General features: G+C 45.2%; 1 protein-coding gene across 1 annotated transcript; it reads right to left on the reverse strand.

Moving 5' to 3' along the window:
- LOC140722082 (NACHT, LRR and PYD domains-containing protein 3-like) lies at window positions 1-26,008 on the reverse strand. Its single transcript, XM_073036878.1, has 9 exons — window positions 25,917-26,008; window positions 16,389-16,450; window positions 14,602-14,659; window positions 12,285-12,379; window positions 8,498-8,785; window positions 7,773-7,939; window positions 4,911-5,082; window positions 4,736-4,801; window positions 1-1,742 (listed from the first exon to the last, which is right to left on the reverse strand). The coding sequence occupies exons 1-9, from the start codon at window positions 26,006-26,008 to the stop codon at window positions 1-3; spliced, it is 2,742 nt and encodes a 913-aa protein (XP_072892979.1).
- Between the last annotated feature and the right edge of the window lie 1,644 nt (window positions 26,009-27,652).

The raw sequence follows: 27,652 nt of genomic DNA on the forward strand, positions 1-27,652 counted from the left end.
TTACCTCAGCTTCTGGCACTTGTGCAGCCCGGGTCCCAGCCGCAGGATTCCTTCACACTGAATGTGGCAGTTCTCTAGGTCGAGGTGTTTTATCGTGTCACAGAATCCGATGACATGAGACAGGACCACGCAGTCAATCGGGGTCAGTGTCATTCCACTGAATGAAAGTGTTTCCACTGATCCCAGTGTTTCCTGAGCCAGCCCATGATTCTGAGACTCAAACAGGTAATGCAATGTGTTCAGGAGGCTCCTTTTACGAGCTTCAGTCCCAGTGTTTCCAATCCGGTGCTTAACCTCCTCCTTCACCCAGTCAATTACCCGGCAGGTTGTTTCACGATGAAATGGACCCAGAAACTCCTCCAGGCCCCGAGCTGACATTGGGTTGGAGAGACCAGCAAGAAAACGGAGAAATACCTCAAATTGCCCATCTGTAATGCTGTAGGCTTCAGTGAGGAATATCAGGATATCCCCTGGATGTGGATTCAGGAATTGTGCGACTGCAGCTACAAACTCTTGGATGGTGAGGTGTGGGAATGTGTACACCATGCTCCAAGCGGAATCCTCTCTCTCTAAAAGCTCCATCAGGAATCCGGACAGGAACTGGGAAGGCTGCAGATCGTACTTGATCAAATCTCCATCTGTAAACACAATCTTCTTCTCGGAAACCCCTCTGAAGGCCATCTGACCAACCCTGAATAACACATCACGGGGGTTCTCAATTTCACGGCCGTGGTTTTTCAGGATGTTGCAAATATAGTAGGAGTACAGTTGGGTGATGGTCTGGGGAACTCGCTGTGGGTCCCTGACTCTTTGTGTGAAGAAGGGGCCTAGTGCCAGTGCGAGGATCAAGCAGTAGGAGGGGTTGTAGCTCATGGTATACAGGATCTCGTTCTTCTTCACGTGTTTAAAAACAGCTGCTGCCACTGTCTGATCTTCAAAATGTCTGATGAAATATTCCTTCCGTCCCTCACCAACAAATCCCAGGATTTCAGCCCAGACACTGATCTTCGCCTTTTTCAATAAATGTAACGCAGTGGGGCGGGTGGTCACCAGCACTGAACACCCGGGGAGCAGCTTGTGCTGGATTAAACTGTACACAATGTCCGACACCTTGCACTTGAATTCAGGATCTGTGCATGTGGAGCGAGGTTCTGCGTCTCCCCGACTGTCAGCAAAATCAATTTTATCATTGAATTCATCCAAACCATCGAATATAAACAGCAATCCCTCTGGGTTCTTCCAGACTTCTCTCAGGATATTCCCAAAGTAAGGATACTGATACAGAATCAGTTCCTTCAGGTTTATTCTGCAGTTAATGGAGTTTAAATCCCGGAATTTGAAACTAAATACAAACTGGAACTGTTGGTATATTTTCTCCGTGGCCCAGTCATAAACAATCTTTTGTACCATTGTGGTTTTCCCGATCCCCGCGACTCCGGTCACTGCTGCTGAATCCCCAGGTTTGGATTTATTCCAGGAAAAGCGGTTCTGGAACAACTGATCAGTCCAGATTTGCTCCAGCTCTCCGCAGAGATGTTTTTCTCTCCATTCCTCGTGGTCTCTGCCTCTTGCCAGCAGCTCATGTTCCACCAGTCTCCGATCTCGAACAGTAGAAATGACCGTGAGCTCAACGTATCGATCAACCAGCTGGAAAACCTTCACCTTCTCCCTCATCAGGATCGTGTTCACTCTCAGTGTTTCAGTTTGTGCCCGCAGAGTCTCCTTGTGTTTCTGTTGAACATCTTCCATGGCAACAGAGAACATAATCAAAATGTTAAATGGCTCAACTGACAAAGAACATTATAACTGCATTTCAACATTCAGTGTTTGAGATTACATGAATTAATTCAATGCTTCCATGGATATTAGGACAGAAAGTAAAATTCTGTTGATAGACAGTGGAATTTGACAGCGATGGATGTCCCAGAAAATGTCCAAACCTCATATTCTGATATTAACTAATCTTCAAGTGAACGTTCCCCTGATATCTTATCGCAATCCTGACTGCTCTTCCGTTACAATAACATTTGACTATATTTAAAACATCATTAGCAGACGATGAACACAAAGGAACTGCAGAGACTGATAGAGCTTGGCACCAGAAGTTTCCCCCATGAGGGGTACAGCGTGAAATCACTGTTTTCTTTCATCTGGATGAGCTGCCAATCACGGCCGACGAGCCCCAATTGCCCGAAATGACTGGTTATCAGGTGGCAGTAACCCGCATTTGTCCTTTCTACTATCGGAAGAAATGCCTCTACCAAGCTTAGTAGCTAAGCCACACGTGAAGGCCAGGAGCTGGACCTGATTGTCACAGGCTGTTTGAGTCGCACGCCACTGGGAGCATTTAATAGGTCGTGGGAGGGTATTCCCGCTACCACGCCTGGGTGTAACAATCTTAAACAACCAAGCAGCTCTATGTTATTGACAACAACAACTTGGCAAATTGTTTTTTTATAGTCACATGTACCAAGATACAATGAAAACGTTTATGCATGCGATCCAAATAAATAATATCATCACGTCGGTGCAATGAGGTCCTACAAGGAAAAACAGAACAGTTCATGGGAACTACTGCACAGGGTCGGCCACTCAGGCACACTCAACGTATGAGAAACAACTTCTTATTCTCTACCATCCAGTTTCTGAATGGACACAGAACCTATCGATACTGACCCACTAATCTTTTTTTTATTTCTATTTCTACACAACTTATTTAATTTAATATTTTATAGAATCACATAGACATGCATAGCTATATATGCTATGTATGGTTTCTTTGGAAATTAGTTCCATTATTTGAATTAATTGTTTTAGCTCCACTGATGCAAGAGTAACTATTTTCCAATCATCCCTGTATAGCTGTGTAAGGTAAAATTCGTTGTTTTTTTCCCCCCCGATTCGATACAGACTTTTGTCTGATTCAGGAAATTCAAGAGTGGATTTGACGCCAGACGAAACCATAGTGGGCTTAGTGTGTCACTCTGGAAAAAGTCTGCATTTATTTTGGTAACAGTGGTTGTTCCGTTGTGGTTGTTATTAGGGCGTTTATTGTAATTCATTAGATGTTGTAGAAATTTCACAAGTATTGGATGCATCTTTTATAATATTGGAACCTCCTAACCATGTGAGAGACAGAATCAAATGGTTTTTGATAGACAATATAACATTGAAAGATTTCTACTCTTCCCACTGCTCGATAGATGCATAATCTATTATTAGTTGCTCCTTAAATCCGTTCATGCACTAAGTGTATTCTTTCTGCTCTTCTGTAAGTATATTGTGGTTATCTAAGTGAGTGGTTATTAGTTACGCGATGCACGATGTTGCAATTTTATAAATAAAGTTGTCTTATTATTATTAAGAGCCAATAATAACATAGTTGCTGACAATCAATAGCCTTATAAATGCAGAATTAAAGCTGTCCTTGAGGCTGGTGGTACGGACCTTCAGCCTTTTATATCTTCTGTCCCGCGGGTGTATGACAGAGAGAATGTTTGAGGTGGTTTGGTGTTCAGCAGCGAGGTTTTGGGCGGGGTTAGCGTCTTGCTAACTTGATGGAGTTCTTCCAGGAGGTGACAAAGGTGACGGATGAAGTTACACATGGAGATTTTTTACTTGGATATCAGTCGGGTGTTTGACAAGTTCCCACAAGGAATGCTTATACAGAAATTTAACATGCTTGAGAACTGTGTGAATTGTCCTGGCTGGAGGTGATCCACATTGGGAGAAACTTCTTTCACTGGCAGGTGGTGAATCTGTGAAATTATTATTATAGACAGCTGAGGAAGACAAGTAATTGGGTATATTTAAAATGCAGGTCGATAGGTTCCTAATTAGGAAAAGCATCAACGTTTATTGGGAGAAGGCAGAATAATGGGGCTGAGAGGATTTGCAGAGCAAATTCACTGAGCCGATTGGCTTAATTCTGCTCCTGGACCTTATGGTTTTGGGTGCATCTGGAATATTGTATTCACTTCTGATTGTCCAGCTCTTGGAAGGATTGCAGAGGGTGCAGAACAGGTTCATCAGGATGTTGCCTGGATTCGGTGACATGTGCTACAAGTGGAGGTTTGATAAACTTGGTTTGTTTACTCTGGAGTTAGAATAGAGATCTGACTGAGGTGTACAAGTTTGAGAGATAAGAGTTTGGGTCGACAGCCTGTATTTTGTTTGTTTATTTTTACATAAGACTGGTGTCTAATAGCAGAGGGCATTTGGTTAAGGTGAGATGGGGTAAATTTACAGCAATTGTGGGTAGTTTTCTTCACAGACTTGTAGGTGCCTGGAATTTACTATGTGGGTCGTGTTGGAGGCAACTATGTTATAGATGCTCCTAGATATACATGAATATGCAGGAAATGCAAGCAAATGGTCAATAATAGAAGAAAAAATACCAAAGTATTACCAAAGTATTTTTTCTTTCTCAGATATATAAAGAATAAAAAAAGAAGATAATCGGACCGCTGAAAAATGATGTTCTAGATGCAGTAACAGGTGTAAAGGAAATGCCAGACAATCTCTGTGGAAGTCAATAGCGAATTGTACCTCTCCCTATAGATGCTGCCTGACCTGCTGCGTTCCACCAGCATTGTGTGTGTGTTGCTTCAAATTCCAGCATCTGCAGATTTCCTCGTATCAGCGAATGATTAATGGTGAATTTTGATTCCCAGATTTTGCGAAGTCCCAGACTAACATTTGAGGCGTGATTTGAACAGTGCATTTCATCACTCACCTATCAGTTGAGTGGGTAACTCAAATAACCCATGGGCAATGTTCATGTATTCCTGTGTATCAGGACCTGTTTAAATATATATTTTTTAAAAATCCATGAAAACAGAGCCAAAATAATTAAATAACTAAAATTTATTTCAATGTACCTTAGTGTTCAGTGTGTGTTTTTAACATACCTCGCTCCTGTATTTGACTCAGTATTCTGTCCAACTTCGGTAACTCAGTCCTCAAAGTCACAAAGGATTTCCACATCGCCCTCTGGGCCCGAGAGCCTTTGCCCATCACCAAACTGAGGAAGAGTCTGGAACTCTCTGCCCGGTTTCCCTTCTCTGTCAGTTCAGTGACTTTCTACAAAAGGAAAACAATGAACTTATTATGGAGCAGACGGACAGACATGGAGAATGTTGAGGAAAATATATGTTCATGGCCCCACTAGCTTCATAACAGATGCAGTCACTGGCCTGCTGTCTCATCCTTACTGGGTTTAGTCGTTAATAGAGAAACAGGAGCTGAAGGAAATTCTAAATCAATATTGTGTAAGAATAAGGATTCACTGACGCCCTGCAGTAGATGCAATGTGATTAACTTACTCGATCTGTCAATGTGCAGCAGTACCTCAACAAGATGTGACAAGAAGAACGGAAGAGAGGGGAGAGCGAGAGAGCAAAAAATAATGCATGGTGGAAATCACTGAATCATGGCTGAAAGCAGTTCATAGTTGGGTGCTCACATCCAAGGATAAATATTGAATCGAAAGGATAGGCAGGTAGATGAAAGGGTTGGGTTTACTATGTTGTCATTAAAAATGAAAAGTCCTGAGAAAGAGGTGATATCGGACTGTACGATGTAGATGTTAAGAGACTGCATAGGTAAAATGACCCTGATGGAAATTATATACAGGGCTGTTAATAGTAGCCAGGATGTGAGCTACAAATTACAATGGGGGAGAGAAGAGGTCTGCAAAAATGTGAATGATAAATTTGTCCTTGGTAGCTTGGAAAATCAGTTCGGTGCTGAATCCTGAGTCAGGGAAATTGTAGAATGCCTGTGAAATGGCTTTTGAGGGAAGCTTATGATTGAGCCCACTATAGGAAAGGCGGATCTGTATTTTGTGTTGTGTATTACACAAGATTTGATTAAGGAGCTTAAGGTAACTAAACACTTAAGAGGCAGTAATCATAAAATAAAGGAACTCACACTGCAGTTTGAGAGGGAGAAGGTGAAGTTAGATATATCAGTGTTACAGTGGAATAAAGGAATTACAGAAGCATGAGAGAGGAGCTGGGCAAAAATAAATTCGAAAATGACACTAACAGGGACAATGGCAGAGAGGGAATGGCTGAAGTTTCTCGGAGCAATTCAGAAGGTGCAGGACAAAGGAACACGAAGATGAAGAATTATTCTAAAGGGAGGGTGATCAAACGTGGCTGACGAGGTAGTCAAAGCAGCACAAAAGCAAAGGAGAGGGCACAGAATATTACAAAATATAGTCGAAAGCTGGAGGACTGGGATGTTTTTACAAATCAACAGAAGGCAATTAAAAAGCCGTAAGTAGAGAAAATATGAAATATGAAGGTATGCTAGTGAATAATGTAAAATAGCTTAGCAAAAGGACCGTCTGATATATGAAGAGTGAAAGAGAGGGAAGTGCATATTGGGCCGCTGGAAAACGACAGTGGAGAGGTACTGTCAGGGGAGAAGGAAATGCCAGAAAGTATTAGTAAGTATATTGCGTCAGTCCTTACTGTAACAAACACTAGAACGTGCCGGATATTTGAGAACGTCAGGTGGCAGAAGTGAGTGCATTTGCAATTATTAAGGAGAAGGCGCTCGGGAAGCTGAAAGTTCTGAAGATAGATGAGTCCAGATCAACTGCACTCGATTGCTTCTGAAAGAGGAGACTGAAGAGATTGTGGAGACATTAGTAATGATCGCTCAAGAATCAATAGATTTTGGAATGGTTCCAGAGGACTGATCATTTTAAATTATAGGCCAGTTAGTGTGATCAGCGTTTGGGAAGATGTCAGCAGTCGATTATTGAGGATAACGTTTCGGGGTATTTGGACGCACATGATAAAAAAAAGGCCAAAATCCATGGAAGGGATCTTGCCTAACAGACTTGTTGGAAGTTTTTGAGGGAACAGCATGAAGATGAAATGATGAAGATGGTTACTGCCTGGCACTCATGCTGTAAAATGGTGATCACTTCCTGAATGCAGTCTTGGGCTCCCTCATTAACTGAAGAATTATGAATTACACATCGAATAGTTTTCAAGAAACATACAGCGATAATGCAATTAAGGTAATTGATGATGGAACTGAATATGGATGGGCTTAGGTCATTGCTCTGAGAAATAAGAGGAATGATGTTCATCATTCTGAGACATTGATGCCTGTTTGATTAATAACATAGAGCGCCAATGAATCCCAATGAGAACAGAGTCACGCAGGGGTATAACGCACTTGATTGTCTAATACCACTCATGGCTGAATAGGTCAGATCTAGGACAAGACAATCACTGTTTGTGAGCTCCAGGGAGAGTGACCTGAAATGGTGTATCCTTGTCTCTCATTAGTTAGATATTAAGCAAGTTATCAGATTTCTTTTTCGGTTGCCAAGACCGGATGGGGTTAGCAGGTTTCCCTCCGTCAAGTGCCACAGTGAAGCCGGTTGGCCCAATTTACAATCTGACTGTTTCATGTTCATACTGTATCAATGAAATGAGGTGAATCTGCTCGGCGGTTCAGCCAAGATTTCAAATCAGTTTCAGACTGAATGCCTGTTCAAAGTCCAGATATGCAGCCACTGTTCTTATTTCACACTGATAAATACAGCAGGTGAGAGAAGAAAAGGTGATGCTGAACCTATAGTTCCCAGTGCTCCCTACATGAACAGCTGAAACCAGATCTGCGAGAGACAAGTCAGAGATCACAGTCTCCATTCCCATGTAGAACTCGTAGAACGTGCAGGAGATTAATACTGATTACTATTCCCTCTGATACCAGCAGTTCGGTGGCAATACATTAAATACACTCACCTCATTTTCTTCTCTACTGAAATGTCCCTCCTCTGTCAACATTATACCGAGTCTCTCAACCTTTTCTTCAATCGCTTGTTTGAGTCTGTCTCTGTAGAACTTTGTCAGTTGGTAAAGTCGATATTCCTCCCCCTGTGCCAGGAGGTCAGAGATTGTGAACTCTGACTCTGTGAATATAAAAAGGAAACTGTAGACTTGAACTCAGATATCACTCGTCTCTACCGCTCTCACCCAACTCAACAAAAACAAAAAAAACATGACTTGAACCTGCTCACAGACACAAAAACGGTTTAATTCCCCATCTCCAACACTGGCCTTAAAACCGAACCCACAATATCCTGGGCATTAGGTTAATAGTAGGACCACATTTAATCACCCATCCCACCCACTCACCTATTTCAATTCTGAATGGGCAATCAATGTTGGGACTGTCGGTAATATTCACTTCCCAGAGATACACTTTCCATCCTGGCGAATACATTTCCCCTGATTCACAACCCGGAAATACCCTTCTCATCTGGATAGCTGCTTTTCCTCCAATACACATCCTAGAAATACTCACAGTAGGTAGTACATTTACTGCAGTGGGGTAACGGCTGCCCACTACACCACATGTACCACACCAACACATTCCCCCTCTCATCTGACAACTCTCCAACAAGGACTCACCTTTACCCTCCTCCCTGCCATATTCTGAGCACCCCTCACCCTCATATTTCACTCACCTGCTCCTTGTTGGGGACTTGACAATTCCGTGTTCAATGACCTTCCGAGCTGACAGGCAGTCGCCTCATTTGTGCTGGTTCCAAGGTCCTGATCGATGTCGCTGACGTCACTGTCTCTGGGCTGAATTTGCTCCTCCTCCTCTGCGGCGAGACCACTTTCCATTGGGACATCGCTCTCAATCTGACCCTGATTTGGTACCTTGCGTCCCGTGTCCCGATCATCTTCCCTCGATGATCCGCCTGGTAAAATCCTCTTCAGTCCTATCGCTGCTCGTTTCAATTTCCTAACTGAAATAAGTGATGAATTGCAGGGTATACCAATATGATTTATGAGCAAAGCTGATTCAGATTGCAATGGAGCTGAGACTCTGTCTGACCGGATTTGGAGTGGGACTGTGCTGGTTACTGTGAACCGTACATCCTGCCAGGTGACCATCCCGATAAGCCGGTGACTGGACACATTCACTCCCAGTAAAATAACAGGATAGACACAGTAATACTGATAACTGAATTCACAGCAGTTGAAAACAAGGATGGCCACGCGATCTTAATGCGGCGGTTTCCAGTGATACTGGGAAATATCACCGCGATTATCTTCCACAAGCTAAATTCTCCTGGGTCACGTAGTGTCCAGTAGTCTGTGTCACACACAGACCAGCAACGGGATTACACATGGTCCACTCTGTTGGATCACACATTCTCTCATCTCTTTGTCACACAATATCCAGTCCCCTTGGTCACAGACTGACCATTACCTAGAGATGAACAATGTCCAGTCCCCTGGGTCACAGACTGACCATTGCCTTGAGACGAACAATGTCCATGTCCCCTGGGTCACAGACTGACCATTACCTAGAGATGAACAATGTCCAGTCCCCTGGGTCACAGACTGACAATTGCCTTGAGACGAACAATATCCGGTCCCCTGGGTCACAGACTGACCATTACCTAGAGATGAACAATGTCCAGTCCCCTGGGTCACAGACTGACCATTGCCTTGAGACGAACAATGTCCATGTCCCCTGGGTCACAGACTGACCATTACCTAGAGATGAACAATGTCCAGTCCCCTGGGTCACAGACTGACCATTGCCTTGAGACGAACAATATCCAGTCCCCTTGGTCACAGACTGTCCATTCCCTTGAGAGGCACATCGCCCGGTCCCCTGGGTCACAGACTGACCATTACCTAGAGAAGAACAATATCCAGTCCCCTGGGTCACAGACTGACAATTGCCTTGAGACGAACAATATCCAGTCCCCTTGGTCACAGACTGACCATTCCCTTGAGAGGCATATCGTCCGGTCCCCTGGGTCACAAACTGACCATTACCTAGAGATGAACAATGTCCACTCCCCTGGGTCACAGACTGACCATTACCTAGAGAAGAACAATATCCAGTCCCCTGGGTCACAGACTGACAATTGCCTTGAGACGAACAATATCCAGTCCCCTTGGTCACAGACTGACCATTCCCTTGAGAGGCACATCGTCCGGTCCCCTGCGTCACAGACTGACCATTACCTAGAGATGAACAATGTCCGGTCCCCTGGGTCACAGACTGACCATTACCTAGAGATGAACAATGTCCAGACCCCTGGGTCACAGACTGACCACTGCCTTGAGACGAACTATATCCAGTCCCCTGGGTCACAGACTGACCATTACCTAGAGATGAACAATGTCCAGTCCCCTGGGTCACAGACTGACCATTGCCTTGAGACGAACAATGTCCAGTCCCCTGGGTCACAAACTGACCATTACCTAGAGATGAACAATGTCCACTCCCCTGGGTCACAGACTGACCATTACCTAGAGATGAACAATGTCCAGTCCCCTGCGTCACAGACTGACCATTGCCTTGAGACGAACAATGTCCAATCCCCTGGGTCACAGACTGACCATTGCCTTGAGACGAACAATGTCCAGTCCCCTGGGTCACAGACTGTCCATTACCTAGAGATGAACAATGTCCAGTCCCCTTGGTCACAGACTGACCATTCCCTTGAGAGGCACATCGTCCGGTCCCCTCGGTCACAGACTGACCATTGCCTTGAGACGAACAATATCCAGTCCCCTTGGTCACAGACTGACCATTCCCTTGAGAGGCACATCGTCCGGTCCCCTGGGTCACAGACTGACCATTGCCTTGAGACGAACAATGTCCAGTCCCCTGGGTCACAGACTGACCATTACCTAGAGATGAACAATGTCCAGTCCCCTGGGTCACAGACTGACCATTGCCTTGAGACGAACAATGCCCAGTCCCCTGGGTCACAGACTGACCATTGCCTTGAGACGAACAATGTCCAGTCCCCTGGGTCACAGACTGACCATTACCTAAAGATCTATGCTGACCGCTCCCCCGGTTCCCTTCTTTTCCCCCACCTGATGATCGTCATGTAACGACTATGCAAGTCATTGGAAAAGTCTCACTTAGAGAGCTTTGTGTGTAGTTGCAGTTGCTAATCTGTAGGATGGAGGCGATTAAGCTGGAAAGTGTGTAGTGGAGAATGACCACCACGGTACTGGAGTAGGCTGTTGTTTTTTGTGTGATATGGTTCGGCTGGGACAGTTTGCTCTGGAGCTCAGGAGCTTGAAGGGTGACCTTACACACGTATGTGAACATAAAATAATCCAGGACATAGATAGTGTAGAGGGCCATGTTCTTTTTCCCAGGGTAGGGGAGTCTGAGACTTGAGACTTTTAAAAGAAATTTAAAAGGGACCAAAGGGGCATTTTTCACATGGTGTCTGATGGGTATAAATTACGTGCAGAGAGAGGAGTCTGCAAACACAAATAAAATTGCAAAGTTTACAGCATGCGGGCAGGAAAAAGGATAGAAGAAGTTTACAAGGGAAATTTGGGAAAGGCTGCAGGAAAATTGGGCAAGCTCAGACATTTAGATCAGCAAGAATTAGATGGACCGAATAACAGGTTTCCAGGCTGTCACATCTTTTTATTACAGCTGGAATCACAGATTTAAGCACAATCACAATGTCTACAGGTGACAGAGACATTTGGTCATTGGTTATACCGGGTTTTCCAGCAGAGATCCTGGGAATTTAAATTCAGGTAGAAGATCATCTCAAGGGGGAATTAACTTGCGTTCTCCATTTCTCTACAACCCAGACATTCACTGGGGTGTTAAAACTCCGAAGCAGACCACAAATGTATCTACAATGAGCTGCCTCCTGATCCTCAGCCATTCCCAACACCGGCAATGATCTCAACTCTGCTACAGAAAACAGATTTCGGAGACACCCCTCTTCTCCTTTGTGCAGCAGCCAATGAAAACCCAGGGGGTCTTGTTAGCTTTCTTTCCAAACCCTGAAATGCTGTGTTAACACACAATCTCTGAAAACCCGGAAATGTTCCTATCATCTGGCGTTCAGTTTTATAAGTGAAAGTTGGCGATGTCTTACACATCAGGGCCTGTCTGGAGGTGAAACGGTCACTGACCCTGAACATTTACATAACCACAAGACCGCTGTCGCACTCCCGTCTGCGTTTCACTCACAACCACCTGATTCAGAAGCCCCTGTTCCTTTCACTCAGCTGAAGCTTTGCCTGGTGATTGGAGTCATTCAACCATTACCGGTGTCAGGTCCCTGCGCTGGAACTGTTAGGTTGATCAATTACTCAAAGCTGCTTTACCAGTGGGATCAGTGACACTGCCTGATGAAACTTTTCTGTGCACTGTTAACACCTGTGTCAGTTTCCTCATCTGAACTACTGTGTACAAACGCGACAAAAGTTTAATTCAAAAATCCCAACGTATCATACCTGTGTCCATTCTGATTCTGACTGACGATTGTTGATCGTCATCGTCTTGTTTACATCCTGGTCCCGGTTCTGGAAAGCTCCACCTGCTGGTGAATCTGTGAATTACACAACAAGCAGACAGTGAGTCAGAGAGAGTACGATTACTTTGCAAATATGACAGTATCTTCATCCCCTGTATCAGAGAAGCAGTTGGCTTGGGTACCAAGCATTCCCCATTAACAACACCTTCCACACGATGTCTACGTATTTCCGCTGATACCTGGCGCATCTACTGACAAACTCACAGAGCAATAGAGTCCAAATTCAGAGTGTTCGGCCCAAGGAGACATTGCCAACCACAGTGCCCACTGAGATGATCACAGTTTCCTGTGATGGGCCCATTTCCCTTCTGGCCTTTTCACTCAATCTACACATCCCAGCTGCTTTTTGAATTATGCGACTGCGCCTGTCTCATCCACTTCCTCTGGCTGTTTCCTCCACATAATCCCCAATATCTGCATGAATCCGTTGCAGCTCGGGTTGGTTTTGCAATCTGTTTACCACCCCCTGTCCATTTTGATCCCGTATATGCTACGATAAACTTCTCTGTGAACAACAACTACGAATGTTGTGCATTCTGCGAACTTACCGAACAGCACAATATAATCATTCACTTGAATCAGCTTTTGTGTCATATAATGTGCTGTGGAGCAGGGTGTGGAATTACGTGCTGACTGATGAGAAGCCCAGGTTTATATGTGTGTTATCGACTGAATCTCGCTCACGGTGTGTTCACTTACTGTTTGGACCCACAAAGTTCAGATACTCGGATTCGCTGGAACAGAAACAGAAGCTCGGCACCAAGTACACACAGAGACCGTACTGGGTGGGGAACGTTGTGATGTTTCAATACGTCCCTGGTCATGAGAGGATTTCCAGTGTTTCTACCTGTTCAATATTGTCTTTAAAACTGTGGCATTACGGACATGAATGCTTTTTTCTGTGTGTGTGTTTTTAAGGAAAACAGACATGCACCTGGCAGTGATATTTACAATGCAGAGATTACAGAATTAATTGGAACAATCTGCTTCTGCTGAATGTTGAGGAGGCCATTCGAGGGAGGGGTGAGGGAGAGGGGTACAAAGCGGGAGGGGGAAGAGAGGGGGAGAGAATGGGGGGAGAGAATGGGGGAGAGAATGAGAGGAGACAATGGGGGAGACTGTTTTCAACTGCTTTCAGTTCCTCCCAGAACAGGAACTATTTTGTCGACGTCCCTGTCAAGACGCCGCAGGATACTTTATTTCTCATCAAATATCCCAGTGATTTTACCAAACTACTACGGATACAATCAACTACACCACCGTGTAAACTCAGGTCATGTCGAATTCTCCTCAATCACTGAAAAAAGCCGAGATCACAGACGTTTCCTCACAGGACAACTCACAAGGTGCAGATGTCTCTGTGTTAAACCTTCTTTTCCTAGATCTTTTCCTAGATTTCCTGGTGTTGCCCGGGATTGCCAACAACTTCAGATTTTCTCGTGTTTGTACATTAGCAACGTGCTCATTTTACCGTTTCCATCCTGATCTCGGTCCCTCTATTGTATTTTTGTTCGAATCTGTGTTTGTGCATATCCAATTGTATTAACTTCATTACTTACATCCCTGATATACATGAGAAGCAAAATTCTTTACGTTACGTCTCTGTTTAAATGTGCAATCTCCCAGCTACCCACACACTTCTGACAGAAGGGAATCAACACTGCAGGCGGTGATCCACAACAGGTCTCATCAACCGACTAGATAATGGAACCATCACCTCTTTACACCCCTTCCCTCCGACCCCCTCCCCCGCTATAAACTGCAGTGTGAGGAGTTCTCATAATTTCGCCCTCTCCCAGCAGCTACCTACCGAAATGTCGTAAAGGGCAGACAGATAGTGTCGATCCCGCCTGCGATGGAATAAGCAAATCGAATCCTCAGTTCCCCCAGTCACGGATCAGTAAATCCCCGAGCGTGGTTGGACTGGCTTCCTGCTTCTGCAAGCAGTAGCCCGGGGACAGTTCCGAGATGCGGGAAGCTCGCACTTCCCGAGCCTTTGCTGATGATTCGGAGCCGGGTTGAAAGTGCGGCGATTCCAATAACACCTCCAACTACACCGGTCTCCTCCGGGACGTGCACAGGAAGTCGTTGCATTCAGTTAGCTGAAGGGAATTATTAATTCTTTCAAAAGTGATTCGCTATAGTTCAATTGTTGAAGAACCGAATAAGTTCTCAGTCTCATTTAAGTGTCTGACTGCCTTTGTGATGTTTATATTTCAGTATATACTGTTTCTTACCGTGTACAGCGGCTCCTGGTTCTGTTACCACCCTGTCCCAGTAGCTGTGTTACGGGTTCTGTAAGTAATGAACACACCCTGGTTAATGTTCAGTCAGCTCCTGGTGATAATCATTAACTAAACCCACAGCGTTACCAGCGGGTCTCTCCGCGTCCTATTCCTTAGCACAGGGTACGTTCTGTCTCCAAACAAACATCTCCATGGAGATGAAATGTGATCTCAGTGATTTTGAGAGTCGAATGTTTGTCCGTGCCGGAGGGTGCAGTTTGAATATCGCAGGAACTGCTGAACTCCTGGGATTGTCCCGTTCAACAGTCTCAGTTTTGCGGAGAATGGCGCGGAAGAAGATCAGTGAGCGGCAGTTCTGTGAGCGAAAACGCCTTGTTAATGAGAGAGATCGAATGAGAAAAGCGAGATTGGTTCAATCTGCCGGGAAGACGACAGTAATTCAAATAACCACGCTGCAAATGCATTGTGCAGAGAGGCGTCATTGGACGTGTAACATGTCGAACATTGAAATGGACGGGCTACGGATGCAGAAAACCACGGACATACAATCAGTGGCCGCAGTATTAGGTACGGGACGTGCACAGCACAGTGCCCATTGATATGTGTTTTTGTCAGCTAGAAGTTGCTGACGGGAGATTTAATTACATTGGCATCCCGCATTGACTGTGACCAACGCAGATCTGACTGTGATCTCGGCTCATCAATCCTGCCTCTCACCTGTAACATCTCACTCATTTGTGTATCAAGGGTCACCACACTGCAGGATTACAATATTAACTGATAGACTCTCCTTCTCCTGAATATTGAGAGCGGTCATTCCCATGACACAACTAGACCCACAGAGAGAGAGAGAGAAAACATCTCAACTGACTTCAACTGGCGGTGCCTGGTTTCAGATCCTCACACAACAGGAACTATTTTGTCCACGTCCCTGTCAAACTCCGTGGCATACTTTATGTCTCATCGAAGTTCCCACTCATTTTACCAAATATCCGCGGAAACAATCAAGTACATTGTTATTTTTTTAAAAAAAAACTGTGATGTGTACAAGCAGGTCTCCCCTGTTTTAAGTCACATCACAAGTCAAGATCACAACAGATTCCTCACAGAAAAACTCACGGGGGCAGATATCTGTCTGCTGAACCTTCTTTTGGTTTCCCACCTACCCACTCTTATCTGACAGAAGGGAAACAACACTGCAGGCGGTGATCCACAACAGGTCTCACCAACCGACTAGATAATGGAACCATCAACTCCTTACACCGCCTTCCCCCACGACCACCCCCCTTGCCCCGGCTGTAATCTCCAATGTGGGTGGTTCCATACTTTTGACCACCAACCGAAATGCCGTCTAGGATGGACAGATAGTGTAGATACCGCCAGTGAGGAAATAAGAAAACGAATCCTCAGTTCCCTCGGTTGGGGATCGGTAAAGCCCCGAGTGTGGACGGATCGGCTTCCTGTTACTGCAAGCAGTAGCCCGGGGACAGTTCCGAGATGCGGGAAGCTCGCACCTCCCGAGCCTTTGCTGATGATACGGAGCCGGGTTGAAAGTGCGGCGATTCCAATAACACTGTCAACTTCACCGGTTCCCCCCGGGACATGCACAGGAAGTCGATGCATTCAACTAGATGAAGGAAATTATTAACTCTTTCAAAAGCGATTCTCTACAGTTCTAATATCGATCAACACAATACGTTATCAATCTCATTCAAGTGTTCATAAAAGAGGCTAACTGTGCTTATGATGTTTATATTTCAGGATATAGAGCGTCTTACCTTGTACCGCGGGTCTAGGTTCTGTTACCACTCTGCCCCAGTGAGGCTGTGTGCTACGGGTTCTGTCGGGAATGAACACACCCTGATTAATATTCAGTCAGCTCCTGGTGATAATCATTAACTAAACCTACAGATTTATTAGCGGTTCTCTCCCTATCCTGTTCCTGAGTAAAGGGTACGTTCTGTCTCCAACAAACATCACCATAGAGATGAAATGTAATCTTAGTGATTTTGAGAGTGGAATGTTTGTCGGTGCCAGAGGGTGCAGTTTTATAGACAATAGACAATAGGTGCAGGAGTAGGCCAATCAATATGATCGTGGCTGATCATCCACAATCATTACCCTGTTCCTGCTTTCACCCATATTCCTTGACTCCGCTGTCTTTAAGAGCTCTATCTAACTCTTTCGTGAAAGCATCCAGAGAATTGGCCTCCACTGCCTTCTGAGGCAGAGCATTCCATAGATGCACAACTCTCTGGGTGAAAAAGTTTTTCCTCAACTCTGTTCTAAATGCCCTACCCCTTATTCGTAAACTGTGGCCTCTGGTTCTGGGCTCCCCCAACATCGGTAACATGTTTCTTGCCTCTAGCGTGTCCAAACCCTTAATAATCTTATATGTTTCAATCGGATCCCCTCTCGTCCTTCTAAATTCCAGTGTATACAAGCCCAGTTGTTGCAATCTTTCAACATATGACAGTCCCTCCCAACCCGGGAATCAACCTATTGAACCTATGCTGCACTCCCTCAGTAGCAAGAATGTCCTTCCTCAAATTTGGAGACCAAAGCTGAACACAATGCTCTAGGTGTGATCTCACGAGGGCCCTGTACAACTGCAGAAGGACCTCTTTACTCCTATACTCAGCTCCCTTTGTTAAGAAGGCCAACATGCCATTAGCTTTCTTCAATGCCTGTTGTACCTGCATGTTTACTTTCAGTGACTGATGAACAAGGACACCTAGATCCCGTTGAACTTCCCCTTTTCCTAACTTGACAGCATTCATACAGTTATCTGCCTTCCTGTTCTTGCCACCAAAGTGGATAACCTCACATTTATCCACATTAAACTGTATCTGCCATGCATCTGCCCACTCACCCAACCTGCCCAATTATCCTAACATCCTCCTCATATCTCACACTGCCACCCAGCTTTGTGTCATCCGCAAATTTGCTAATGCTACTTTTAATCCCTTCATCTAAATCATTAATGCATATTGTATATAGCCGGTCCCAGCACCGAGCCTTTCGGTACCCCACTAATCACTGTCTGCCATTCTGAAAAGGACCCGTTAAACCCTACTCTTTGTTGCCTGTCTGCCAACCAATGTTCTATTTATGTCAGTACCCTACCCCCAATACCGTGTGCTCTAATTTTACCCACTAATCTCCTATGTTGGACCTTATCAAAGGCTTTCTGAAAGTCCAGTAACACTACATCCACTGGCTCTCTCTTGTCCATTTTCATAGCTACATTCTCAAAAAATTCCAGAAGATTAGTCAAGCATGATTTCCCCTTCGTAAATCCATTCTGATTCGGCCCGATCCTGTTACTTCTATACAAATGTACCTTTATTTCATTTTTTATAATTGACTCCGGCATCTTCCCCAGCACTGATGTCAGGCTAACTGGTCTATAATTCCCTGTTTTCTCTCTCCCTCCTTTTTTAAAAAGTGGGATAATATTAGCTATCCTCCAATCCTCAGGAACTGATCATGAATCTATAGAACATTGGAAAATGATTACCATTGCGTAATTACCATCTACGATTTCTAGAGCCACCTCCGTAACTACCCTGGGATGCAGACCATCAGGCTCTGGGAATTTATCAGCCTTCAATCCCATCAGTCTATCAACACCATTTTCTGCCTAATGTGAATTTTCTTCAGTTCCACCGTTACCCTAGGTCCTCTGGCTACGATTACATCTGGGAGATTGTCTGTGTCCTCCCTAGTGAAGACAGATCTAAAGCACCTGTTCAAATCATCTGCCATTTCCTTGTTCCCCATAATAAATTCACCTGTTTCTGCCTTGAAGGGCCCAAGTTTGTTCTTAAATATGTTTTCCCTCTTCACACACCTAAAGAAGCTTTTACTATCCTCATTTATATTCTTGGCTAACTTACCTTCGTACCTCATTAAAGGTTTCCCAATCCTCTGTCTTCCCGCTCAACTTTGTTATGTTATACTTATTCTCCTTTATTTTTGACTTCCCTTGAAAGCCACTGTCGTCCCTACACTCCTTAGAATCTTTCTTCCTCTTTGGAATGAACTGTTCCTGCACCTTCTTTACTATTCCCAGAAATACCTGCCATTGTTGTTCCACTGTCATCCCTGCGAAGGTATCCTTCCAGTCAACTTTGGCTAGCTCCTCCCTCATGGTTCCATAGTCCCCTTTGATCAATTGTAATACTGACTCTTCCGATTTTCAGTTCTCCCTCTCAAATTGTAGATTAAAACTTACAATATTATGGTCACTACCTCCTAATGGTTCCTTTACCTCGAGTTCCCCTATCAAATCCAGTTCATTACACAATACTAGATCCAGAATTGCCTTCTCCCTGGTAGGCTGCAGTACAAGCCGCTCTAAGAATCCATCTCGGAGGCACTCCCTTTCTTGGGGTCCATACCTACCTGATTTTCCCAGTCTACCTTCATATTGAAATCCCCCATTACAACCGTAGTATTACCTTTGCAACATGCTAATTTTAACTTTTCATTCAACTTGCACCCTATATCTAGGTTTCTATTTGGGGACCTGTAGATAACTCCCATTAGAGTCTTTTTGTCCTTACAATTCCTCAGTTCTATCCATATTGACGCTACAGCTCTTGATTCTATGTCACACCTCGCAAGGGACTGAATTTCATTCCACACTTGCAAAGCCCCTCTACCCACCTGTCTGCCCTTTCGATAGGGCATATAACCTTGAATATTCATTTCCCAGCGCTGGTCATTTTGCAGCTATGTCTGTTATTCCTACAACATCATACTTACCAACTTCCAACTTAGCTTCCAGCTCATCCACTTTATTTCTTATACTTCGTGCATTCATATATAATACTTTCAACCCATTACCCCCCTCGCTTCTCACATCAGTCCCTATTGCATTTGGCCATACTGAGCTTTCTTCATACGATCCCTTCTTGAGCTTTCTGCCCCTTTAAATCTGTTGTCTTTCTTAACTTTTCTTATTCTATCTTTCCCTTTGACTCCATCCTTATATTTCCAGTTCGTCTCCTCCACGCCCCCCATTTATTAGTTCAAACACACCCGTGTAGCAGTGGCAAACCTGCCTGCGAAAATGCTGGTCCCCCGCCTGTTAAAGTGCAACCCGTCCCTTTTGTACAATTCATCCTTACCCCAAAACAGATCCTAGTGGTCTAAGAATCTAAAACCCTGCTTAGCGCACCAGCTCTCAGCCACGCATTCAGATCCCATATCTCCCCGATCCTGCCCTCAGCAGCACGAGGAACTGGAAGCAAACCGGAGATAACCTCCCTGGAGGTCCTGCTTTTCAGCCACCTTCCGAGTTCTCTGAAATCACGCTGCAGAATTTCTTTCCTCTGCTTCCCGATGTCATTTGTGCCGACATGCACTACCACATCTGGCTGTTCACTTTCACCCTTGAGGGTTCCCTGCAATCGGTCCGTGACGTCCTGGATCCTGGCTCCAGGGAGGCAACATACCATCCTTAAATCCCGCCTGTTGCCGCAGAAACCACTTTCTGTACCGCTCACGATGGAGTCCCCTACTACCACGGCTCTGCCTGTCGTCTGTCTCATCTGCTTTGCTTCAGTGCCAGTTTCCGACTCGCAGACCTGTCCGCCTCTCAGAATGGCAGTAACTTCTGTCCCGACAGCTTCCAAGAGGGTGAACCTGCTTTCAAGACACACATCCCCCGGGGTCTACAGTACTTCAAGCATCCATCCCTTTCTCATCGTCGCCCCCCCCCTCTCTCCTCCGGTATCTTCGGTGTAACAATCTCACTGTAGGTCCTGTCCAGAATACTCTCGTTTTCCCGGATGATCCTGAGGTCATCCAGTTGCCTCTCCAGTGCCCCAAAACTGTCCTTCAGAAGCTGAACCTGGACACACACAGTTGTAGCAGCCGGTTGTACCATCATTGTCCCTGACCTCCCACATCAAGCAAACATCACACTGAATCAATTTACCTGTCATCTCTTCACCGCCTCTTACCCTCTCCAACTGTGGTGTAGTCTCCTCCCTCAGCCTCGTCGCCGAAGGCTCTCGAGCCAAAGAATCGCACTTCCCTCGACAGGGTCGCTCCCCTCGACAGGGCCACTTCCCTCGTCAGGGCAACTTCCCTCGACAGGGCCGCTTCCCTCGACAGGGCCACTTCCCTCGACAAGGCCGCTTCCCTCGACAGGGCCGCTCCCCTCGATAGGGCCGCTTCCCTCGACAAGGCCAGTATCACTTCATGTCTTGACTAATAGAGAATCTACCAACCTCTTCTTTAAATACACCCAAATACTTGATCCTCACAGCCACCTGCGGCAACGAATTGTACACATTCGCCACTCTGGTTAATTAAATTCCTCCTTATTTATGCTCCCAATGGACGTCATTCTAGGACTGAAGGAAATGAAGTGTTGCGAGAAATGCTTCAAAGGGGTTTGTTCTCCGCAACGGGCTGCACGACAATATACTCGAGGGTAAGTACACCATTGCAGCTTGCAATAGAAAGAGAAGTCAATGACCTGTTACCGCAGTTCATGGTAGTCCACATTTCCGCAATAACAACAGCACGAAGATCAGACCAAAAGTTAATTCAGAAGATACGAGACCATGAAATGAGTAAACTATGACGGAATGTGAGTGGCTTTGAAGAGCTGAGCTACTGAAAGCAAATTACCGGACCTGGAGTGGTTGCGACTGGGTCTGACAGAGGCTGAAAATAATACTCTGGGCACATTCACTTTCGCTCCAAATACTTCCTACCTTCCTTTGTGAAGATATATAATGTCTAAATGACCAGAGTTTGAGTAAATGTGACTCACCAAACTTTCTCCTGACTGAATCATTGGAACCTTCGAGTCAGATGGGTTCGCTCCAGTTGATGCTCTCAGTCCTCGGGCTGGTTCACTGCTGCTGTTCCCTCGTCTACAGTCGCGCTCTGCTTCCAGTTGTGTGCTTTTCTTCCAATAAATGTCTCACTGCAGGTCTAACTTTAACATGAAAGATAACGAAGTAGGTTCACAATACAAAGGAAAACACAACATTTCTGTTCAATGTTCCTGAAGACATATACTCACAGAAATTTAAATGATGATTATAAATATCACAATCTCTGTGAACAAATCTGTAATTGTCCCTCACACATCAGAAAACCTGATGTGGGCAAGAAGCAGTCATAATTCAGTCATTGAAATATATACGATACAGGAGCAGAAATAGTCCATTCGCTCCATCTTGTCTGCACCACCATTCATCAAGGTTGAAGATTACCCCCCTCCCTCACCCCCGCAATGCTCCATTTCATTCTGCCTTCCTCCTGTAACAGCAAAGCTAGTTATCAATCAAGAATATATCAAACTCAAGACCAATCTTCTGAATGACAGTGAGTGCAGGCCCAGACCCATAAAAGGAAACTCACCACACACGTCTAATCTGTCAAGGCCAAACTTCTGAATTACAGTGAGTGCAGGCCCAGACCCATCCAAGGAAACTCACCACACACGTCTAATCTGTCAAGACCAATCTTCTGAATGACATTGAGTGCAGGCCCAGAACCATCAAAGGAAACTCACCACACACGTCTAATCCGTCGACCATTCTTCTGAATTACAGTGAGTGCAGGCCCAGACCCATCTAAGGAAACTCACCACACACGTCTAATCTGTCAAGACCAATCTTCTGAATTACAGTGAGTGCAGACCCAGACCCATCAAAGGAAACTCACCACACACGTGTATCTATCAAGACCAATCTTCTGAATTACAGTGAGTGCAGCCCAGACCCATCAAAGGAAACTCACCACACACGTCTAATCTGTCAAGATCAATCTTCTGAATTACAGTGAGTGCAGGCCCAGACCCACCAAAGGAAACTCACCACACACGTGGAATCTGTCAAGACCAATCTTCTGAATTACAGTGAGTGCAGGCTCAGACCCATCAAACAAGTCGTTCAATCCTGTAATCATTGTTGTGAACTTCCTCTGAATCCTCTACAGTGTCAGAACATCCTTGCTTAGATAAAGGCTTGAAATCTCCTCATTGCAGTTGTGTAGATAGAATGCCCTGAGATTCCCTGTAATCCTATTTTCCGAGGAATTTTCAAGGCTTTCCTAAATCCCCCTTCAGCCCTTTATAATCATCAAGGGCACTGTTTCATTAGAGATTCCTATGCTTTGCATTTATCTCTTGGCTAAATTTGTCACCTCTTTCGACATCCAAGGTTCCCTTCCCTTGCCATCCATCTCCTTTCTTCTTCCTGGAAAGTACCTGCCCAGTATTCCGTGCAGTTAGTCCTTAAATACCCTCCGCATTTGCACTTGCCAACAACCAAAACAGCCATTTCCTATTAACTTTCCCTAATCCCTGTCTAAAAATTTCGTAATTTGCCCAGCTCCAACTCATTACTCCTCGGCAAAGTCCAGTATCTTTCTTCTCCAAAGCAATGGTAGAACTCTAATTGTGTGGTGATTGTACACCAGGTGAATGCAAATCGGCCAATCGTGGGGCAGCAGCTCTGTTAGTTTAATAAAGGAATGAAGACATGGTCAAGAGGGTCAGATATTGTTCAGATCAGACGCAGAACTGGGAACAAATTTGAACTCAGTGGCATTAAGCATGGAATGATTGCTGGTGTCAGATAGTGTAGTCTGAAACTGCTGAACCCCAGAGATTTTCACACACAGCAGTCTCAGTTTAAGGAGAATGGAGAGAAAAAATGAAGCATCCAGCGATGGCAGTTCTGTAGGAGACAATGCCTCGATAATGAGAGAGACCAGAGGAGGATGGGCAGACTGATTCAATCTGAAAAGAAGGCGACAGTATCTCAAATAACCACAGGATACAACAGTAATGTGCAGAAGAACACCACTGAACGGGTAACCTGTCGAACATTGACCATTGACGTCGATGGGATACAACAGCAGAACATAAAGTCTGTGGCCACGTTAGACGGTAGAGGAGATACACAGTAAAGAGCCCCTGTGTCGACTTCGGTAATTTAAACAGCCAGTGAGATTCAGGAAGTGTTATTTTAAATATCCCTGCCAGCTGTACCCAGTCTTTGATTAAAAAAAACATACAGAAAAACAAAACACATAAACACACACACACACACACACACACACACACACACACACACAAACACACACACATACACACACACACACACACACACACACACACACAAACACACACACACACACACACACACACACACACACACACACACACACACACACACACACACACACACACACACACACACACACCCGTAACACAGCGCAATTTCAAAAGCCGGTAATGAACTGGTAGAAGTGTGCGTATTAAAACACCATCGCATTGCCCATTCAGCACAGTCTCTGTCCTTACCTTGTGCTGAGCTTGATTCCGTTTCCAGCGAGTCCGAATACCTGAGGTTTATGGTTCCAAACAGTAAGTGAACACAATGTTCACCTGATAATGCACCGATAAACCTGGGCTTCACATTAATCAGCAAGTCACGCCACACCCTGTTCTCACAGCGCTTCTATTGTCCAACACAAAGCACATTGAAGCAACTATTTCCAGAATTTCCAAATGTTTGAGCCAGATTTACCGCTTCAGTGCCCGGGGCCGATGATAACATTTCTCTCCAAATGTTTAATCTGCTCCAGAGAGGAATCACAACTCACAACCTGGTTCGACCGGTTGGTGCTGTCGCTTTGATTTATTATTCACCTTGGGACCGGTTCATTGTTGGATTATAAACTCCAGCGACAACTCAGAACAAAGTTGGCTGTGGTTATATTGAACAGAGACAGCAGAAATAAAGGCGCGTATCTCCACACTCTACTCCCCAGCGCTTGTATTGAACCACAGAAATACTAGTTCAAACAGCTAGTGCCGATCATGCCTTTTTGGTGATTTTTGATCAGTATATCCTGGTTCCTACCTTTCAGAGCGGCCCCAGGTCCTCTTCTCACACTGACCAATGCGAGACTGAGCTAATGGCTCTGCAGGTAAATGAACACACCCCGGTTATGGATTAATCTGTTCCGAGTGAAAATCATTAAGTAGACCCGCGATTTTATCAGTGGATCGCTCCGTGACCTGTTCGTTGGTACAGGGCTTGTTCTGAGTCACACGCCCTTTTTGTTTTACAAACAGGACAGTTCGGACAATTTACCGATGTTACGTTGCTGCCAGTAATAAACGAGACTGCCGTCACTAACCCTCACATCAGCGCAACAGAACAAACGCCGTGACCTGCAGCTCAGTGAGTTATCAGGTCGCAGGTTCAGTTGCATGTGGCATTATGCATATCAGAATAGACAATGACTGTCTCATGTTTCGGAAGGAAGTTCAGGCAAGTCAGGATTACAATGCACTTTCCCCCATGGCATTTAAATTGTGGAGGGGGGGGGGAATTCTAAGGGATAGATTTCATTCGCTTCCGGAAAAGACAGTGAAAGGTACAAAAAGAAAGGAAAAAAGAGACAGAGACAGAGAGCGACAGAGAGAAACAGCCAGACAGAAATACACACACACACACACACACACACACACACACACACACACACACGCACACACACGCACACACACACACACACACACACACGCACGCACGCACACACACACACGCATGCACACATACACGCACACACACACACACACACACACACGCACGCACGCACACACACACACACACACACACGCATGCACACATACACGCACACACACACACACACACACGCACGCACGCACACACACACACACACACACACACACACACGCACGCATGCACGCACACATACACAGAAACAGACAGAGAGACAGACGGAGAGTGGGAAGTATACAAATAGAAAGGGATAGTAGGAGAATGACAGACAGGCAGACACTGACGGGAACTTGTGACCCTCAGATAGAGACCGTAAGTGACTCCGGTGCATCTCATTCATCCAAGGACGGGCGGTCGGGTTGAACTGGGTGCTTTATAAGGGGCTGAGTGGGGGAGGGGCCGGACGGGGGGAGATGCTTCCGAAGAGTAGGGAAACATTTGGCGAGAAGCAGTGGCGGGGCCAAGAGAGATGAGGAGGGGGACTGGGCAACTGGGATCCGGACCCTGAGATGTCAGGAAGTTCATGGGACAAGTTGCCTCCTTCAGCTTCTCACCATTAATTCTGTCAGCTTATCTGCTCCAACCGATTGAAGCTGATTCACCGGTCAGTGGGGAACCCCATTCTCAAACGCCCCCAACTTCCCCAGAGGGGGAATCTGATTCTGTTTATCCGATTCGGCCTCTAACTTCAATCGGAATTATTTATACACACTTAAAATTGTTTTCCACCGGCCATACCTGGGTTTATTGTACAGCTCCGGATTACTGGTCTTGAAGGCCACAGGTCTAGCCCTCAGCAGACGGCCGATGTCCTGGTTCATCCACGGCATTTGATTTGGTCAGTGTCCGGCAAGTTCTCCAAGGCACACACTAATCTACACAGGTCTTCGTGTAGTCGGTAACAACTGTGGCCTTCTTGGTCCTCACCACTGGTGCTGTGGTCTTTAGTCTCTGCCCATATGCCGGGAATAGAAGTGCAGCCAAGTGAGCAGACTTTCAAAAGTGTGGGTCTAGATGGTACTGCAAGCGTTCTTGAATATGGGACAACAATGGTCACGTGCGTTGCCTCCTCTGGGTTCACGAGCGATACTTTGTTGGTAACTGATCAGAGACTTCATCAAGCTGGCCTGGCTGCAGACACCACCCCCTACCCCAACCACTCCCACCCCCCACACACTCACACACACATTGAGAGGCAAAGCATTAGGTTGTGCAGTTTCGAGCCTGCAGATAATAGAGCTTAGCTCCCCCAATGCCTGGCTAATGTTCGCTTGAGTTCGAATGTACAACACTCCTAGAAAAAAACTTCCTCAGCTGATAAAATGGATTGCATTTGACTGATAGGTGTTCTAGTTCAAGTGGACAGGAAAGACACAGAACTGATACGTCTGTGCATCAAGACAGGTTAATCACAAAGCATTTGACAAGGTTCCACACGGAAGTTAGTTAAGAAGGTTCAATCGTTAGGTATTAATATTGGAGTAATAAAATGGATTCACCAGTGGGTGGAGGGGAGATGCCAGAGAGTAGTGGTGGATAACTGTTTGTCAGGTTGGAGGCCGGTGACTAGTGGTGTGCCTGAGGGATCAGTACTGGGTCCAATGTTGTTTGTCATATACATTAATGATCTGGATGATGGGGTGGTAAATTGGATTAGTAAATATGCAGAAGATACTAAGATAGTTGGCGTTGTGGATAATGAAGTATGTTTTCAAAGCTTGCAAAGAGATTTAGGCCAGTTGGAAGAGTGGGCTGAAAGATGGTAGATGGAGTTTAATGCGGATAAGTTTGAGGTGCTACATTTTGGTAGGAATAATCCAAATAGGACATACATGGTAAATGGTAGGGCATTGAGGAATGCAGTAGAACAGTGTGATCTAGGAATAATGGTGCATAGTTCCCTAAAGGTGGAATCTCGTGGATAGTGTGGTGAAGAAAAGCTTTTGGTATGCTTGTCTTTATAAATCAGAGCATTGAGTATAGGAGTTGGGATGTAATTTTAAAATTGCACAAGGCATTGGTAAGGCCACATTTGGAGCATTGCGTACAGTTCTGGAATTATAGGAAAGATGTCAACAAAATAGAGAGGGTACAGAGGAGATTTACTATAATGTTACCTTCGTTTCAGCACCTAAGGTACAGAGAAAGATTGAACAAGTTAGGTCTTTATTCTTTGGAGCGTAGAAGTTTGAGTGGGAACTTGATAGAGGTATTTAAAATTATGAGGAGGACAGATAGAGCTGACGTGGATAGGTTTTTTTTTTCCATTGGGAGTAGGGAAGATTCAAACAAGAGGACATGAGTTGAGAGTTAGGGGGCAAAAGTTTAAGGGTGACACGAGGGGGATCTTTTTACTGAGAGATTGGTAGCTGTGTGGAACGAGCTTCCAGTAGAAGTGGTAGAGGCAGGTTCGATATTGTCATTTAAAGTAAAATTGGATAGGTATATCGACAGGAAAGGAATGGAGAGTTATG

Source organism: Hemitrygon akajei, unplaced genomic scaffold (genome assembly GCF_048418815.1).
Source record: "Hemitrygon akajei unplaced genomic scaffold, sHemAka1.3 Scf000069, whole genome shotgun sequence".
NCBI classification, from domain to species: Eukaryota; Metazoa; Chordata; class Chondrichthyes; order Myliobatiformes; family Dasyatidae; genus Hemitrygon; species Hemitrygon akajei.

Bases quoted from the DNA above. Each gene is read 5' to 3' on its own strand.
- LOC140722082 (XM_073036878.1), bottom strand. From the start codon at position 26,008: ATGCCGTGGATGAACCAGGACATCGGCCGTCTGCTGAGGGCTAGACCT. The intron at 16,451-25,916 runs GTATGGCCGGTG...CATTCCCGACAG, and splicing joins GAGCTGTACAATAAACCCAG to AACCCGTAGCACACAGCCTC. The intron at 8,786-12,284 runs GTATGATACGTT...CACTTATTTCAG, and splicing joins CAGAATCAGAATGGACACAG to TTAGGAAATTGAAACGAGCA.